Source organism: Gymnogyps californianus, chromosome 20 (assembly GCF_018139145.2).
Source record: "Gymnogyps californianus isolate 813 chromosome 20, ASM1813914v2, whole genome shotgun sequence".
Lineage (NCBI taxonomy): Eukaryota > Metazoa > Chordata > Aves > Accipitriformes > Cathartidae > Gymnogyps > Gymnogyps californianus.
The window spans coordinates 3209846-3226341 of record NC_059490.1 but is presented as its reverse complement, the minus strand read 5'-3'; the positions used below and the strand labels follow the sequence as shown (position 1 = coordinate 3226341).

Below are 16496 nucleotides of genomic sequence, written 5' to 3'. Positions count from 1 at the left end.
AGCCTCGCTGCCAGCCAGCTGGGGAGAGGCTGCGGAGGAGACGCAGAAGATGCACGAGCCCGTCTTTTAGCTGAGGCGTTTCATGGCGTGTCAGCCCTGCGGCCGTCTCCGTGGCACTGTCCTGCCGCGGCTCGCCCGGCCGGCTGGCGGTGGTGTGTCCCTGCGGCCTTTCCCCCAGCAGCTGCAGGTTTGCTAAATGGGTGCGTTGTTGGCCAAAAAGGGCCTTTGCCAGGGACAGCGTTGCCAGGATCTGCTGCGCTGGCATCGGTGCCCCGTGTGTCAGTGCAGGTGAACCACATTTACGCTTGTCTCTTGGGGTTTGGGGTTTTTTTTTTACATTATAGTCTGAAATTTATTAACATAACTTTTAATATATGCAATCTGTTCACTATTTTACGGTTTCCACTCTCATTACAACAAATTTGTAGTTTTTGTTTGTTTGTTTTTGTTAAATAAAGACTTTGGTGTTGGGCTCCCCTCCTCCCCACCGGCAGAGCCACCCCGACTGTGCCACCCCTCAGCCCGGCACTGGGCTGGCCAGGCCATGTTTTTGGCATCCAAGCTCAGCTGGCAGCCGGGACCCGGCAGGAGCCGGTACTCGCGTGGCATCGCTGCATGCACAGCTCATCCCCGTGGGAAGCCTGGGAACAGCAGCTCGTGCTGCGGAGGGGGAAAGTGAGGCTGGGGAGAGCCGGCACCTTCCTTGGCTCCGGCTGCCAGGGCAGAGGGCGCAAAGAAGCATCCGCAAAATGAGATCGTACAAATGGGGTTCCCTTGCGGGGGGGCAGCAGGAACGCACCCTACTAAAAGGAGCCCTTTCAGTGGCGTGTTGCTTCTCACTACAAGCAGCCAAAAGAGACAGGAGACTTTCCCTTCCCAATTTTTTGCATCTTTCTTTTGAGCCTGGCTGACAAACGTCCTACTCATCTGGCCTCGCTCCTCCCAGTCCGGCTGTGTGTCCAGCTTCAAAGGAAGCGCTGGCAGACGGCTGCTGCCAGCCTGCCTGACCCCTCTGGCCGTCGGGCTGCTGGAGCCGCTGGCTCTGGTGCCCACCAGCACCGTGCTGCTCTTGGGAATGGCTCTTCCCAGAGAAACCTGTTACAGCTTGTGAGGAGCACGAGCCTGGCTGGGCAGGAGCCTGAGCGGCCGTAGGATGGAGCTGTCGTTCCCGGGGCTCTGCGAGCTGCTCTGGTGCCAGGTTTCTAAACAAGACTTGCTTGTCATTTGTAAAAATGCCTTCATCTCTTGCTAAAGGAGGGGACCTTCATGGCTAAATCTGGTCAGTCTTCGGTCACTTCTCCCAATTGCTGTGATCAAGAGGTTGTGTGCGGGCTGCACAGCATCAGAGACAATGAACGGGAGACAGACAGGAGCGTCTCTGAGACGCAGCATCTTGAAGAGTCCCCAGCTGCAGCGGAGAAGCAGGCAGTGTCCTCCAGGTGAGTGCAACCTCTGGAGAAGGTGAAGGATGGACACTGGTGACTTCTGGCACTAAGAGGAAGGCTCCTGCCCCACCTAAAGTCTTAAAACTACAAAATAGGTTCACTGTCCTCAAAGTTGAAGAGGAGCCAGAAGTGCCTTTACCCAAACGCTCTGGTCCACTTGACCACACAGACCACCAGGAAAAAAACACACTGAAAAAAGATCAGAGTTTATTTTTAGTAGCCCCTTCCCATCCTAGATCCCTTGGCCTTGTCAGCTCTCCTTGGGGGCTGTGCTACTCCAGTTTGTGTGCTGAGAGCAGCTCAGCATATTTTATCCCCATGTGATGAAGGGAGTCACCACACACACACCCCCAAACCACACACACACACACTCCCCCACTGCAGACCCTTCCCTCCCCACCGGGCAGCACCCTGTGGGTCCATCCCAGGTCCAGATGGTCTCCAACAGCAGGTTGCAAACTGGGAACACAGAGTCGGGGGACGAGCTGGGTCCAAACGTATTTGGAGATTGGTGGTGGGGCTTTTGGTTCTAAGAAAATTGGAGAACGTGGATGAAAATGTCTGTGCCAGGCCCTAACTAATAGCATTCCTGTAGCAGTGCCCTTCCCCGTACTGCTCTGTATCTAGGAAATAATAACTAAAAGACAGACAAATGTTTTATTTAAGGAAAAAAAGCTCAGAAAATAGAAAAAAAAATACACACTCCCCCCCTTACCTATCAAAGGCAGCCACGGCCTGAGAGGTTTGTGCTGCCTCCCCCGTGACCGATGGGCCAGGGCCATGCAGGAGCCCTGCCCTGCTGTGGTGTAATGACCCCAGGGCATTACAGGTACGCACTGGAAGGTAACTTTGCATTATTTTGTCCTTCAAAGTATGGCAAATTAGTCAGCCCAAAATATACCTGCATCTCTAAATATACCTGCAGCGGGGCGGGGGGGGGGGGGGTGTTACAGGACAGGGATGCACACGGGGAGCAGCTCAAATTAGAACTAAAATAACCTACTTGATTTTGCATTGATTAGCAAGAGTAATTCGCCCTCCAACCACCACCGCGCTGTTGGATTTGGCTTAAAATAGCCTGAAAGCGCTTCAGGACAAGACACTCGCACAGAGCTGTGTACGTGTCCAGCCCCAAGCACGTCGGTGGTGGAGCAGGGTTGTGACACGTATTAGCGACTGGGGGGGCTGCAGGAGGGAAGGGGTGAGAGATTCGTGCCCGAATGCCGTACCTGCCGTGCCAAGGGGCTGCTGGCAATTCCCTGCGGGAGAGCTGGCCCCGACACGGCTCCCGCAGCCCCTCGGCTGCCCCGCGAGCCCCCTGCACAGCGAGGCTGGGCTTGTCTATTGGCAAAAACGGCCTAACTGGGAATAAAACACATGAAAGCCCGTAAGACGAAGAATATTTTAGGCACTTGCTACATTACAGCAAAGTCTTTTCTCTACAGGATCACTTCAAAAACAAATGACTCGGAGAACTAATAATAATTAGCCTGAAGCATTCAAAATACTCCTGAAACAGTATTACTTCATCATGACTCATCAGAATCTATTTGTGTAGCATTTTTTGCAAGGGGCTGGAGCCCCCCCAGTGCCCCAGCACCTCCTGCACAAGGGTATGAGCCTGGGCAAGTAAAGGAAGAGAAATACTAACACTAAAAACCTCTCAGTGTGTGCAGCGTCTTAGGGGTCTAGGCACCAGTTTAACAGCCTAAATCCTGCGGATTTACCCTAAGATGCCCGTTGCTTTTGCGGGTAGCTGTGCGCAGTGCTGAGATTGTATGGCAGCGTGTCTGTTGATTTTTATTTTTTTAATGGATTAAACCCTCAAGGCAACACTCTGCATTAAGGCTGCGTTCCAGATTAGCAATCCCACGCTAAATTCTTCCATGAATGCTCTTACACTTCACCAGAAGAGTAAAAAACGGGTTACACTATGCTAAAAAGAAGATAATTTTCTCAACCGCAGTTTATGTAGATGAGCTGCTTCCCTTTAAACATCCAGTATAAATTGTTATAACTGTGATAGGGGTGATGATACATCCAACTTCACTGTTTTTTCCTGCACACTTCAGCCAGATTCTTCAGCTCCTCCTTGCCAAGAAGCATGTGGCAACGGCACTGCGCAGCCGCGTTGCTTACTGAGACTCAGACAGCACCCAGCAGCAACTGCCCTAAAATAGTCCACGAGGGGATGATGTCTCCCCTGCCCCTGTTCGGGTGCTGGGCTCGGGTGATGCCCCGGCGGGGTCTCTGCTGGGGCTCTCCAGGCTCCCGGGTGTCTCACACCCTTCTGCGAGCAGGTAAAAATTAAGTCTTGCAAATACACTAGCGGTATCCCACCGACTTCTTATTTGAAGGGAATGGGATGGGGCAGGTTTGGTGGCTCCCAGAGAACGGCTGCAGGATGGAGGAGGTGGTGGGTGCCATCCCTGGAGGGTAAAATACACCCGGTGACAGGTCTGGGACACCGGAGAGCCTCAGGACGTCTGCTGACCTTCCTAAATGGGTGTACGTAGGCAAAGGGCACTGGTGGGAGTAAGGCCCAGGTTGAAAAAATAAGAGCGCCACATCTTATAGACAATGCCAAGCTCTGCTTTATTTTCATCAGTTTGATCAGTACAAAAGCAGACAGCGTATGTTTCACTTTTTATTCTTTTTCATTTTAATTAACACTTTACAAAGTACAAAATATACTGTCATTTATTTTGGAACATTAGGATTTTTTTCTTTTTTTCTGTTTTGTGGTTTTTTTTTTTTTCCCCATACAGTACATAAATCTCAGCTTTTCAGCATAAGACCAGCAAAGAAAAGAAGCGTGTGCGCTCGCTGGGAAAGCAAAGCATCCACTTCTCAGCTCCACGCTTCGTGCCCAGAGCACGACCCTCAGCTGCTGCCACCGCTCCCTCTGCCCCGTGGCATAACACTCCCCCTCGCGCAGAGGCCGGCACGAAGGCCACCGACACTTTTGGTCTCCTCTACGCCTTGTGCCCCCAAGCTCTCACGAGCTGCTGCCCGTACGTGTGGTGCTCGGCCCCACCGAGCGCAGCCGGCACTGCCCGCATGGCCGCACAAGCAGCCTCCCCACGGCGGCAGCCCAGAGCAGGGGGTGCAGCGCAGGCCCCTGCACAGGGTGGACCCCCCTGTCAGTTCGCATTAGTCTGGTAATTAAAGGGAAAAAATACACATTTTTTGCTCCCCCCCAAAGGAAAGGCTCCCGTAGGGTTTCTGAGAGAGGTGAGCAAGGAGGAGACGCTGCAAGAGGTCGGGGTGCCCAGGGCTGCCTGCGTCCCCAGCCCGGCTTCAGCCAGTTTGAGGCCAGAAGTGGTATTTCACCTACAGAGAAAATGATACATAAATAACTTTTTTTAAGAAGGCCCTAAAGATTTGTGTTTCCTCCCCAGGCTGCCCAGCATGGCCGTTCCAAGCAGCCGGGGAGCAGAGGGGCAGACCCTGGTCCGAGCTGGGCAGCCGCTGCACCAGGAGCCTCTCTGCTCTCTTGGCAGTTCTAGAAATTTGGGCTGTAATGCTACAGCCATCCTGGGCATCTGGGGAAAACTGGGGCTCCTTCTTAAGTCCAAAAAAAGGGGAGAAAGAGAGAAATGCCTAGTCTTGTTCAAGCCAGTTGAATAAAGTGGAGATGCACCACGGCCATGGAAGGGCTGACCCCCACGCGTCCAGCTCTGAACGTGCCCAACACAGTGGAGTTACGGCGTAAACCTGCACCGTGACCCCGCAGGGCAACAGCTCGCTGCATTCTAGCCCAGAGGGACCAAAAAAATATCTGACCCTAACCACTGATGAGGACGATGAGGTTCCCTCCATGCAACGCTCCCTCCAAGTTAACCCTCCCAGGTGCCTTACGGTGCCCAAAGAACAGGAGACAAGCGAAGTGAGCCAGCGCCGTGCTGCGGGACCACAGCCGGACACATCTGCGAGGTGGGGCTGCAGATCCAGAGCGTGGGCACTGCGGGCACTGCGGCACCGAGGAGACCCCAAACCCCAGCACCACCAGGACCTGCTGGCACGGCTCGGTGAGCGTGTTCACCAAATTGAGGTCATCACCCGCCTCTAATTCTAGTGAAAACAAGGGGAGAGCGGGCTACCTGGGGAGTTAATGGGGGGAGACAGGCTCTTCCAAAGGCTGCATCAGAGCATCCAAAGCCGGATCCTGCCGTGAGTCACTGCCCGGCGGCCTCCTTCTCCCCTGCCTGTCCCAAGAGCCGTGGCCTTCCCACCGCTCGGGTCGGCAGGACAAGCATCCCCTCGCTGTCACTGCCATCCCCAGCTGCTGCAGAGGCAGCGCAGAGGAGGAGGAGGATGCGCCGGCAGAAAACATGGCTGCCACGGTGCTAAAACAAACGGCCCACTCCTCAACTTTGTGTCTCACGAACCCCAAGTCCAAGCCTGCAACCCACGCACAGGGGAGGGACGACGGGAGGAGTGACCCAGCCACAGGCAGTGGGGACAGGGGACGTGACCACACTGGCTGTGACAGTGAGCACAGCCCTGGGCTGGTGAGAGGCGGGCGAGTGCCACCACCCTCTGCATCGCCAGGCCCCTGATCCGGGCACTAACAGCACTCGAACACAGTTCTCACACCCCTACTATCAATGGCCATCGGATTAGCATGATTATTTTTAGCAGCAGTAGCAGCGAGGTTTTCGGGTGAGAGGCGAGGGCAGTCCCAGCTCCAGCACAACCAGAAACACCAGGAGAAGACTTTTCCAGTGCCTCCGGGGAGCTGCAAAAGCACCCCAGCCCCCTGCCCCAGGGACCCTGATGTGCTCCTCCGTTCCCCCACGCTACCAGAGCAGTTCACAAATGCAGAGCAAAAAAAAAACCCAGAGGAAGGAAGAACTGAGATGGCGCGGCTCGGGCCCCATGGGGCTGCGAGAGGGGGCCCCGGCAGGCAGTGTCTGGAGGAGAGCGAGGGCATGATTCATTTTTTAATTCTATGATAAAACTAAGACAAGGCCGAGGTCAGCGAGCCGGAGCAGACAGCATCTGTTCCTAATGGTCAAAGGAAAAACTGGGCGCTCCTACTGCAGAGCTGGCCTTTTCGTACACTGACCCTCCCAACCCCAGCACGGTCCTGCACAGCACCGACCCACAAACACACACCACGAGGGAAACCACAGAGGTTTGCTCCCAGAAAGGAGACGTTCAAAATTCAGTGTTTTCTTCAAGAACAGGACTAGTTAAATAAGACTGCCTACATGTATCACTGCAGATGAACGGCGTGGCGGGATGGGACAGCCCTGAACACCCCGTGCCTCAGGGGTGAGCTGCAGTGGGATGGGTCCCTGCACCCTGTGCAGGCCAGTCCTGCCCAGGGGCAACGCCGCCCCAGGAAGGTTTGCAGTTCCTGCGGCTGTACCAGCAGAGCCAGCTCTTTAGGTAATTTCAGTGACCTAAAAAAAATTCAAAAAAATCACAAGGCTGGCCTTAAAAATAATTACAAGAAACAACTACAACAAAAGGCTGCGAGTTTTTTCTCCTTTGCCCTACGCATACAACCCCTCGCCCCTTCCTTCAGCTTCCCACATGGCAAATGCTCTTTCGCTCTTCCCACCGACCACAAACCCAAACAGGAGACTGCTGGTTTTCTTCAGCAAAAGAGAAATTCCCTCCGCGTCCCCTTCCAGCCGAAGGGAATGACTCTGTGCGGGCAGCGAGGCCACGGAGGGCAAGGCGGCTCCGTCTGCCGGGGCTGTCTCTCTCGTGCGACCTGTTCCCCAGAGCAGCCTCCCGCCAGCCTGAGCCCGGTGGCTGCTTCAGCGTGCTTCAGCAGGCAAACGGGGCTGAGCTCCTCCTTTGGGGCCTGAAGGAGCATTAATGCTCACAGCAGCCATCCCGGCAAGTGGGGTGCTTCCAGCAGCATTCCCACAAGGGCCAGGGAATCAGGTACCTGGAAAACTATGGTTTTCAAGTTACAAAAGAGCTGGTAGGAATCCTTTGGGAAAAAGAAAAAGCTTATTACTGTAATTGCAGAAAGCTGGTTTCAAATCCTCAAGACGCTGAGAGAGCAGCAGAAAGCTGGGTGGAGCAGGGGGACCCCAAACTACAGCCAGCCTCTGACGGCATCTTCCCAAACGCGCCGTGCAAGAGAGACACTGCCTCTGCCACATCCACACAGGGAGGAAAAAAGCACCCAGCCCCCCAAAATGAAGGATGAAAGGAGCCCTTTTTTTGGCATCATCTTCTAGAGTTGGGATGACGCTGGTAAAACCGCTGGGTCTGCCCAGAGAGGGACACTCAGCAGCTGATCAGCTCTCCTACGGTACAGGCAGAGGACAGAGCTAAGACAGAGGGGAGCAAAGTGCTCCCACTCCGCTCTCAGATACATTTCAAAATTTCAATCCTGCCAGATTCCTGCTGGGCAGCTCCGTCCGTCTCCAATCCAAAAATCCACCCACACTTCATTTACAAAATTCTGCAGAAAGCTAAGAAAGGATGAAAACAAAAAACCAAGGGAGCCCAGGGAATTAAGCAGCTGGTTTGCAACCAGAGCACCACTCCACCGCTGGCGCAGGCCGGGGCGGTGCCGGGCCGGGCTGGCCGTGGCCACGCTTGTGCCAGGCAGCCAGGGCAGGAGGTGTGCGGCTGCCGTCCCGCCGCCGCTCCCTGCGCCTCGGCTGCAAAACTTAGGTGCTTTCAGCTGGGATGAGCTGTCTGGGGTTCGTGCTCCCTCATGGTTGGGCCCTCACCAAACCCGGGGCAGGCAGCGGCACAGGTAATCTCCGCAAGGGAATTACAAAGCGGGGAGAAGCTATTACATATAATTTGCAATTACAAGGTAACATTCAGTCCTAGGCTTCGGTATACAAATTATCTTCCCAACCTGAAGGAGAAATGGCTGGTGCTGTCTAGAGAGACCAAGAAAGGGACTTCTTGGCTATATATGTTCCCAAGAGGTATGTTTCTCTGCACATTCATACCCTAAAATTAGAATATACTTCGTTTGATACATACTTCATTTATTTCCCCTGCTTAAAACAGGGTCTGTGCATTGCTCCACGCTCACCAGAGCTTCTGCAGGGGCTATTGCTGCTGCAGCCAGGATTTGCTGATCAGCCTCCAGTGCATGTCCCGTGTTGCAGAACCCAGTCCTTTTCTTCATCTGTGCTAACTAGAGCTGGTATTTCAACTGAGCTGTGCTTCATGAAGATGAAATAAAGAAGGAGGCCGAGGGACGGAAAACAGGAGACTGAAGACAGCAGAATAACTCAAGATTCACAGTCAAGCGTGAAGGTCCCACAGCCCTCGCTGGGGATGCGCACAGAGCGTTTCTGTACCGGCTCAGTGCTGCCAGGATGCCCGAGGGATATTGCTGGCCCCTGACATGTGGCCCACGCAGGGTACGGACAGAGACAGACAGACAGATGCGCTCATGGGGAGAAGGTATCTAAATCTGGAGGCAGATCTGCACATCTCGGCCCATGTAAACACACCCCAGCACCTGCAATAAAATGTAAATACTATTTGGCAAAGGATTACTGGGTTTTACTCTCTAACAGGTAATAAAAGTTTAATCCAATCCGACGTTTGCAGGCAGGACTGGAACAGGTAAGTGAGATGCCTTAAGCTGCTTACTGGAGATGTCCACAATAGTCATAGTAACAGAGAGAAAAGAAATCCTCATCAGAAAATGATTTCTTGTCCATCACCGAATGCTGCTGTGAGACACCTTCGCTTGGGAGCTAGCAGCCGACGCTCAGGCTTGGGCTGAACGAAGAATTTCTCCCTTGTCATTATCAGAAAATACCAATTATCCAGTGCCAAGACAGGAACATTTGCTCTCACTGAGCACTGACTGCGCCAACACAAGACCTGGCACCTTCTACTCAAGTTGCTGACCTCTGAAGTAGGAGTTGGAATGCCCCGGTGCTCTCGAACAGTACGTGTGGGTACATGGACAGGAAAAACCACAAGGATGTGACTAACCGCTCCGGCCACAGTGCCCGACAGCACCATTACCTCAAAACACACAGTGATAATTGGAGGCTTTCCCCCAAGGCGAGGTTGAGCATCGGAAGATTTGCTGAATGCCGGGGGTTTGGGAGGGCTCGTGCCACCCTTGCTGGGATGGTGCTACCGGGACAACTGCATCCCCAGGGGGTCACTGGGCTGAGCAGGGAGGCTGGGCAGGGAGAGGAGGTCTGTTTGATTCAAAGAGGAAAAAGAAGAATAAAAATGCTTTTGTGTTCACAACAATGAGCAAACCCGCGTACATTCATATTTGCACAACTAGAAAAGAAAAAAATAATTCCTTTGCATCACTCGGTACTCCAGCTATCCCCGCCTTTCCCCTGGCCTTTCCATGCCTGCCCGCTAACAGGGACCTCCGCAGACCCCTTATTGCCACACCACGGAGATGTGTGGGAAACTGCCAAGACAGAAACAGGGATGCTCACAGGAATAGAGAAGCCGGGGCCGACACCACGGCTGCTGCAAGTCAGCACGGACCGAAGCCATGGCCCTTCTGCAGCCGGGGCAGCAACGGCTGCATTAGCTTACACCAGGGAGGTTACCCCCTTTGTAATAGAAGAAAATTCAAGCATTGTACAGCAAAGCTAAGAAAAGACGGGAAACGGCTTCTTTCAGAGCCAGACTCTGATCAAACACATGCAGTTTAGCCTCTAATGTCCCAAACAGCTTCCCTACCTTCACGGGATGTCAGAGTCACGGTATTAAACCCTTGTCCCAGGGACACACTGTGAGACAACAGGTCGCCGCGCGGGGCAGCCGGTGGGGGAATGTGTTGGGAGCTCACGCCTGGGGATGGCAAATCCAGTCCCTGCAAATGCTGGGACACACACGCCAGCATAGTCTCTGAGCAGAGCTGCTTTCTGCCTTGCCTCTCTCAGGTGTTTGCACGCTGCTGAGAGCATCAAGAGCATCAGGAAAACAACTGGGTGCTCACAGAGCTATGCTGCAGCCTGAGCGACCTCCTCTGCTACATGCCCCCCGCGTTGCACTGCCTTGTTTCCCTCCCAGTGTCTGCAGGACAAAACATCATGCTTCAGAAAAATTAAACCTGGTAAAGTTCTGTTGGGTGCTTTTCTTGGCTAAAGCAATCGTGACCTTCCTTCAAGTAACATTTTCCTTCAAGTGTCAGTCCTGAAAATCCCCACGCCTGCTCTGCATGGCACGTCTTAAAAGAGTAAATCACTGCTCAGTGCCATTTGCAGACCCACAAGCCAGGTCTGACACCAACAAGCTTTTTGTTAGAGACGAGGGTTGATTCATCTCTGACCAACAGCATTCCCTACCTGTGCCCCTGGGAATGGTAACACTGAGCTTGGAGCCAAAAACACATTTGGAAGCAGCAGCATGATGTCTATATGATGAATGCTCTTTATAAATGGCATTGCCATTAAGTAAGTCTTAATACTAATGTCACCTGCTGCAGGTGCCACGATCTCTTTGCTCCAGCAAACCCAAATACTTCCACTTAGGCCTCCCTATGCAAGAGAGATTAATACCTGCCACTTAAAGCACAGTATTTCAGAAACTATCAACTGCAAACCAAACTGACTTTTCAATGTCTGAAAAGAAACAGAAAGCTGCACAGACCTATGCAAGGATGCATTTATGTGACAGACTGAAAATCAGCAACCTGAAAATGCCGAAAGGTCAGCTGCAAGGCAGCACCCCCACGGCGTTTGGTGAAGCATAACTGAAATATCAAAATAGAGGATGATTTCGGTAAAAACCTTTCTCCCCCTGGACCCTAAGAGCACTCCTGGTCAGCAGGAAACTCTGACAACAAGATGCAAAGACCACACACTTCCAAGGACCGGGTTCAAACAGCCTCTCCTACTTTTAACAGGAAAAGACCCTCCAACACTTCCATCTATTTAAAAATAATCCACTGATTTAAGGTCCTCACAGGCCAACAAATGCAAGTTTCCCAATAAATACCAGAGCTCTGCATTAGCCATGGGTGGCCTTCTGGCCACCGAGCCACCAGCAGACACATCTACCAGGAAACCACGCACCTGCAGAAAGCACCCACAGCCTCGCGCAGAGACACTGGGGAAGGCCACCATGAACCGGCTCCGGAGGAAACGCGGCGACAAGCCCAGGCCACCCCGAAGACCTCGCGGGCAGGAGGTTCAGGAGGTGCTCCCCGCGGCCGGCACCCGGACCCAGCCTCGGCCGAGGGAAGGCGGGCGGCACGGGCACCGGCTCGGTGCTTGCAGGAACTGGAAGCTCCACTGCAAACCCCCCAGCCAGGGTCTGGGCAGGCACTTTGCAAATGAACCATCGCTACTTACAGGCTGAAGCAACTCAAGGCAGCAACTAAAATATATATAAAGAAAAAGGAGCAACTTTCCTACAGTCTCTGTGCTTCCGGCACCAAACTGAAGAGGAACAGGGTGTTTCTGAAGCAGGCAGGAAAACTTGATGCTGCAAATCAGTGTGGGTCTCTGCCTACTCACAGCAAGCAGAGGAGCCACAGCTTTGCTCCGGGTCAGCCTCACTGCTGCTCCACTAAAAACATGTAGAGAAATCCCGAGAGCATAACTAAGCATTCATATTGCCTATACACTGGAATTAAAAATATATGGTGAATAAACGTGTGTATACAGCACTTACTACATGTATATACACACACAGAGCGTGTGCCTAGAGTATACACACATGTACTCACAAAGTATATATTAACCTATATTGCTCAAGTATATATGCTATGTACAGTATATAGCCATACGAACATAAAACACGGGTATTTATGTATGTGTACAATAGAGACATACTAAGTATTTCTATGTAAACACTACACAATTATATGAACATATGCACACACTTGCACAGTAGAAAGGAATCTGCAGCCAAAATCTAATTGCGGGGGGGGGGGGGGGAGACAAAAACCTACGCAGTAACACACACGACATGAGAAAGGTTGAAATTTCTAAGAAAACAAAGGCCTCGGAGAAACAAGGAGGGCACGGGAGGGCTGTGTTCTCCTTCCCTGCCCACCCCTCCTTGCAGGGCTGGAAACGCTTTTTGCATTTTGCTGTTTGGTGAATTTTTGTGCAACGAGAGGAACCAAGAGGGCATGGGGAGGGTCCCGCAGCGTTAAGGGGATCCCTGATTAAGGGGTGATCCCTGGCCACGGCCAGGTGAAACTCTCCAGACAGCCGAGCAGGGATGCTCAGGGCAGCGCATGTGGCCGACAGATAACCCGGGCTTTCAGCGATGCAAATGCCCAGCCGAAGGACGTCCCACTAAGACACGTTCCTCCTTTTATCCACACTGTTAAACAGCACAATGCCAGGGATGCTCAGAGACATTATTATCATAAGGCATTTTAAAAACCAAGAAAAGACCCTTCACTTTTTCCCCACCCCAAAGGCCAGGTGCTGGGAGAGCGGGAGCTGTTGAGCAGCTTTAAGAGCCACTGCTTTGGGCTCGTTAAGCACTGTGGTGTTACATTATTATTATTATTACTGTTATTTTTTTTTAACAAAGGCCCTACAGACCCCTTCCTACCTTATCCAGTGAAGGTTGCACAAGCAACACCACTGCGCAAGTTTGCGCTGATCCTGACCACACACAGGACTGCCCTTCCCCAGGGCTCTGGTTCAAGGTTCGACCAATTCTAGCTAAATTTGGAGTATCTCAGTTCCCACCAGCAAAGCGATACGGGGACCACTAAAGGGAAAGCATCAAACTACCCCAAGTTGTCTGAAACAATCTTCTTGGTTCTCAGGACAAAACGAGAGAGGAAATAAAAAGGTGAAATCGAGGATGATGGCAGAGACAGAGAGTTCCTCAACGGCATTTTACACCTTGTGAATTTTTCAGGCTAATGTTCTCGTGCTGGGGCATCAACCTGCTTTGTGAAGTTTTGAAACACCCCAAAGACTTCTACAGACTTCACAAATTTAAGGCCGACTCCCTCGGGAAAAAAAGTGAAAATTTTAAATTAAAAAATGAGCCTTTAAAAGAGCCTGAGTGCAAAGTTTAAAAAAAAAAATTAAGAACTATTTTTTTCGCTTTCTCTTAAGGCTCAGTAAAGTTGTTGCTTGTTTCAAGTAATTCCTTACTGTACATGTCACGGTCCTTAGAAAGCAGCACTAGCACAGGAGGAGAGCAACACACGTTGCTCTCTGATGCGGAAAGTGGCTAAAAAATCATTTTCCAATGGCTGACAAAACCCAGGAGCACAAAGATGACCCTGTCCCAGTGACACCGCCCACGCACACCGGGAAAGCTCAGGCTCAACTCAGCCGACCAGAAAGCCTGGCTGGCAACTCAGTAGCTGTACACCAACTAATGTGTTGGTATCCCTCTCCGAAAAAATCCTGCACAGTCCTACAGACACCCCAGTCTGCCATCCCAAGGAGAAACCCTTCAACAATTTACGTGGCGAAAAGCTACCGACTGCCCTGTCGCATCCTCCAGCTCAGCGCCAACAACGCTGTGCAGATTCACATAAAACACCTCTGAGTGCTTTTAAATATTGCACCGCACAGCCTGTGCTCGCATCCTTACAGCATGCAGGAGGAGACCAAAGCATCTTTCCAAGCAAACATCCAGAGACGCATGGTGCCACACCTGGAATAAACCTTTACTCCAGAAATCTGGAGTGAATATAACATATCACGGCACAATTCTGAAAACCCATGTAAAGGAACAGCAAAACATACTGTTCGGTAAAGTATTAAACATGTGCCTAAGTGCTTCTCAGCAGGGATGCTTTAACTCAGTTAGGGCCTACAAAGGAAAGTTACCCACGCTTTTTCCTGTGGATGCTCTGATTCCCTGTCTAGCTGCCACACAACATCCCACTGACGAAAATCAGAAAGATTTGAAACTCAATGTCTGGGTCCAGCAGCACCAGAAACCACAAATGTTAAGCTCGGCCCTCCAGCACCGTGAATGGAGAACTAAACAGCGAGCTGTAAGCCAGTGTGTGTGTTTGCATGCCCTACACACCAGTATAAACCCTGCCCGTGGCATGATCTCAGGTGCTTGCCTCCAGATTAATGCAAAACCCCAGCTCAAACCTGCAAGACACAGCCTCAGGAAAATCATGCTAGAGGCTGTCTCTTAAGCAAAGCTGGAAAGCCCTCATTAGAACTGCAAGACCTGCAATTTCTTCATGTCAAAAATGAAATGGGAAGAAGTCTAGAAATGCAAGATATACTTGGGTTCCTAACTGTAAAAACAGAGTCCTCTGCAGACGGCTTCTCCTTTTCACCACCCCTCACTGCATGTTCACAGCGTGGTGCAGACCGCTGGTACCTACGTCTTGGGTGATGCTTGCTCTCCCAGCACCAGTCCCCACTGTCCTCCATGGTGCTGGGAGAGGCCGCGGGCGTGATTCGGAGGCGGGTGCTACCACAGGCCTCAACGCCTGGCTCCCGCTGGCCCACAGCTTCGGTGCAAGCCAGGAGCAAACACACTCCTGCTGCCCCACGGGAAAAGCCCACATCACCTTCCTGTGACAGGACCAGAAGGAACCGCCTTGGGTTTTATGCATTTTCAGCACCGTTCTGCTTTCAAAGGGCTGCCCACTGAACCCAGTGGAAAGCCCCTGGGAGTCAAGACCCCAACCGGCAGCGATTTCCACCCTGGTGATGAAGGAGCTGACGAAAAACTGCAGGAGGGTCCCAGCAGGGCTTGGGCACCCTCCCAGCCCTGGTGGGGACAACCCGCTGCGGCTCTTGGCCGAGGTGGCCCGGGATGTGCAGAAGCAGCTACCCAGGGACCCCGGGCAATCCTTCGTGTCCCCGTGAATGTGTACAAAGTGGATGGGAAAAAGCCCCAGGGGACAGGAGAAAAGACAGCTCCCTCCTCTTGCTGGCCCTGGGGGACAAGGGCTTGGGGATGGCTCTGATGCGGGGGCGAGGGGACAGCAGCTGCCCTGGAGCAGGGGACGTGGCAGGACGACACTGCGTGCAGTGGAGGGTGACTGGGGAAAATGGAGCTAAAACGGCCAAGTTTCAACGCAGACAGAAGTCTTGGTGACACCACCTGCCAGGAGGTGGGCCAGAGCAATGCTCCCCCTGCCCAGGCTTTCTCAGAGCAGCGAGGCTTTGACTGCAGGGAGAAAGGGAAAAGGGGAAAATTCAAACAACTGGATATTTGCCCCTTTTCCAACGCCAAACAGTTTTGTCAGGGGAAACAGAACCCAATTCTCATTGTATCTCAACATAAGCAATGACGGACAGTCCTCAGAAAGTCTGATGCGAGGAGACAAGCCAGCACTATGCGACGTCTTTTCTGTTTAATTCCACATTTCATTTTGTTTACGGTTTTCAGGGCTCTCTCTGAGCAAGCGGCCCGTCCGTCCCAGCCGTGCCACGAAGCTCTCGGCAGAGCGCCCGCACATGCGGTCATCCGTGCCGCCGCGCCTCTGGGAGAGCCGGGTGTCCCCCAGCAGCTGCTTCCACACCGAGAACGCGGGCAGGTTACACTTCACCTTGGAGCTGAATGTCAGGAAACCATCTGAACTCCCTTTCCTCCTGCCCCTCATCCATAAATTTAATAAAATAACAATAATAATAATAATAATTAAAACAAAGGCTTATTGGAGCTGTTTCTGCTCAACTTTCCACAGTCTCTTTTCATGTCACTCTCTGGAATCAGATTTTTCAAGAAATACTGTGAGAAAAAAAGAATAATAATAATAATAATAATTATAATAATAATAATTATAATAATAAAAAGCATCTGGAACCAGCTCAGAAGATTTCTAATGCTTTTCAGCTTGACTGACTTGGAGTGCATTGACCACACCGTTTATATTTTCTTCAGGTACCTGCAAGAAAACAAAAAGAAAGGTCATGCTCTAGCAAAAGCCAGGCAGGGACGACAAGGAAAGGAGAGACAGGAGACGAAGCCACAACAGTCCCAAGGAGCCAGGTGCTTTGCTGTTGGACACCTGAACTCCACTGAGAAAGGACTCCATCTACAAGAGACACCCTCTGGTTCAAAAGCCCATGATACCCTAGGAGCAAACATTCTAAGTGAGATCTGGCTGGTTTGCTGTCCGTATGGTGGGTGCCGGTGGGGAGACAACTGTTTTGGGGTTTT

The 16496-nt window shown here is 52.0% G+C and overlaps 1 protein-coding gene across 1 annotated transcript in view; it reads right to left on the bottom strand.

The window, feature by feature from the left end:
• Window positions 1-15562: 15562 nt before the first annotated feature.
• The window catches only part of CASTOR2 (cytosolic arginine sensor for mTORC1 subunit 2), a 126263-nt gene continuing 125329 nt past the window's right edge, over window positions 15563-16496 (bottom strand). The window contains exon 9 of the mRNA XM_050908905.1: window positions 15563-16221. Within this exon, the coding sequence (XP_050764862.1) occupies window positions 16156-16221 (66 nt within the window). The 3' untranslated portion in view covers window positions 15563-16155. The remainder of the gene's footprint in view (window positions 16222-16496) is intronic.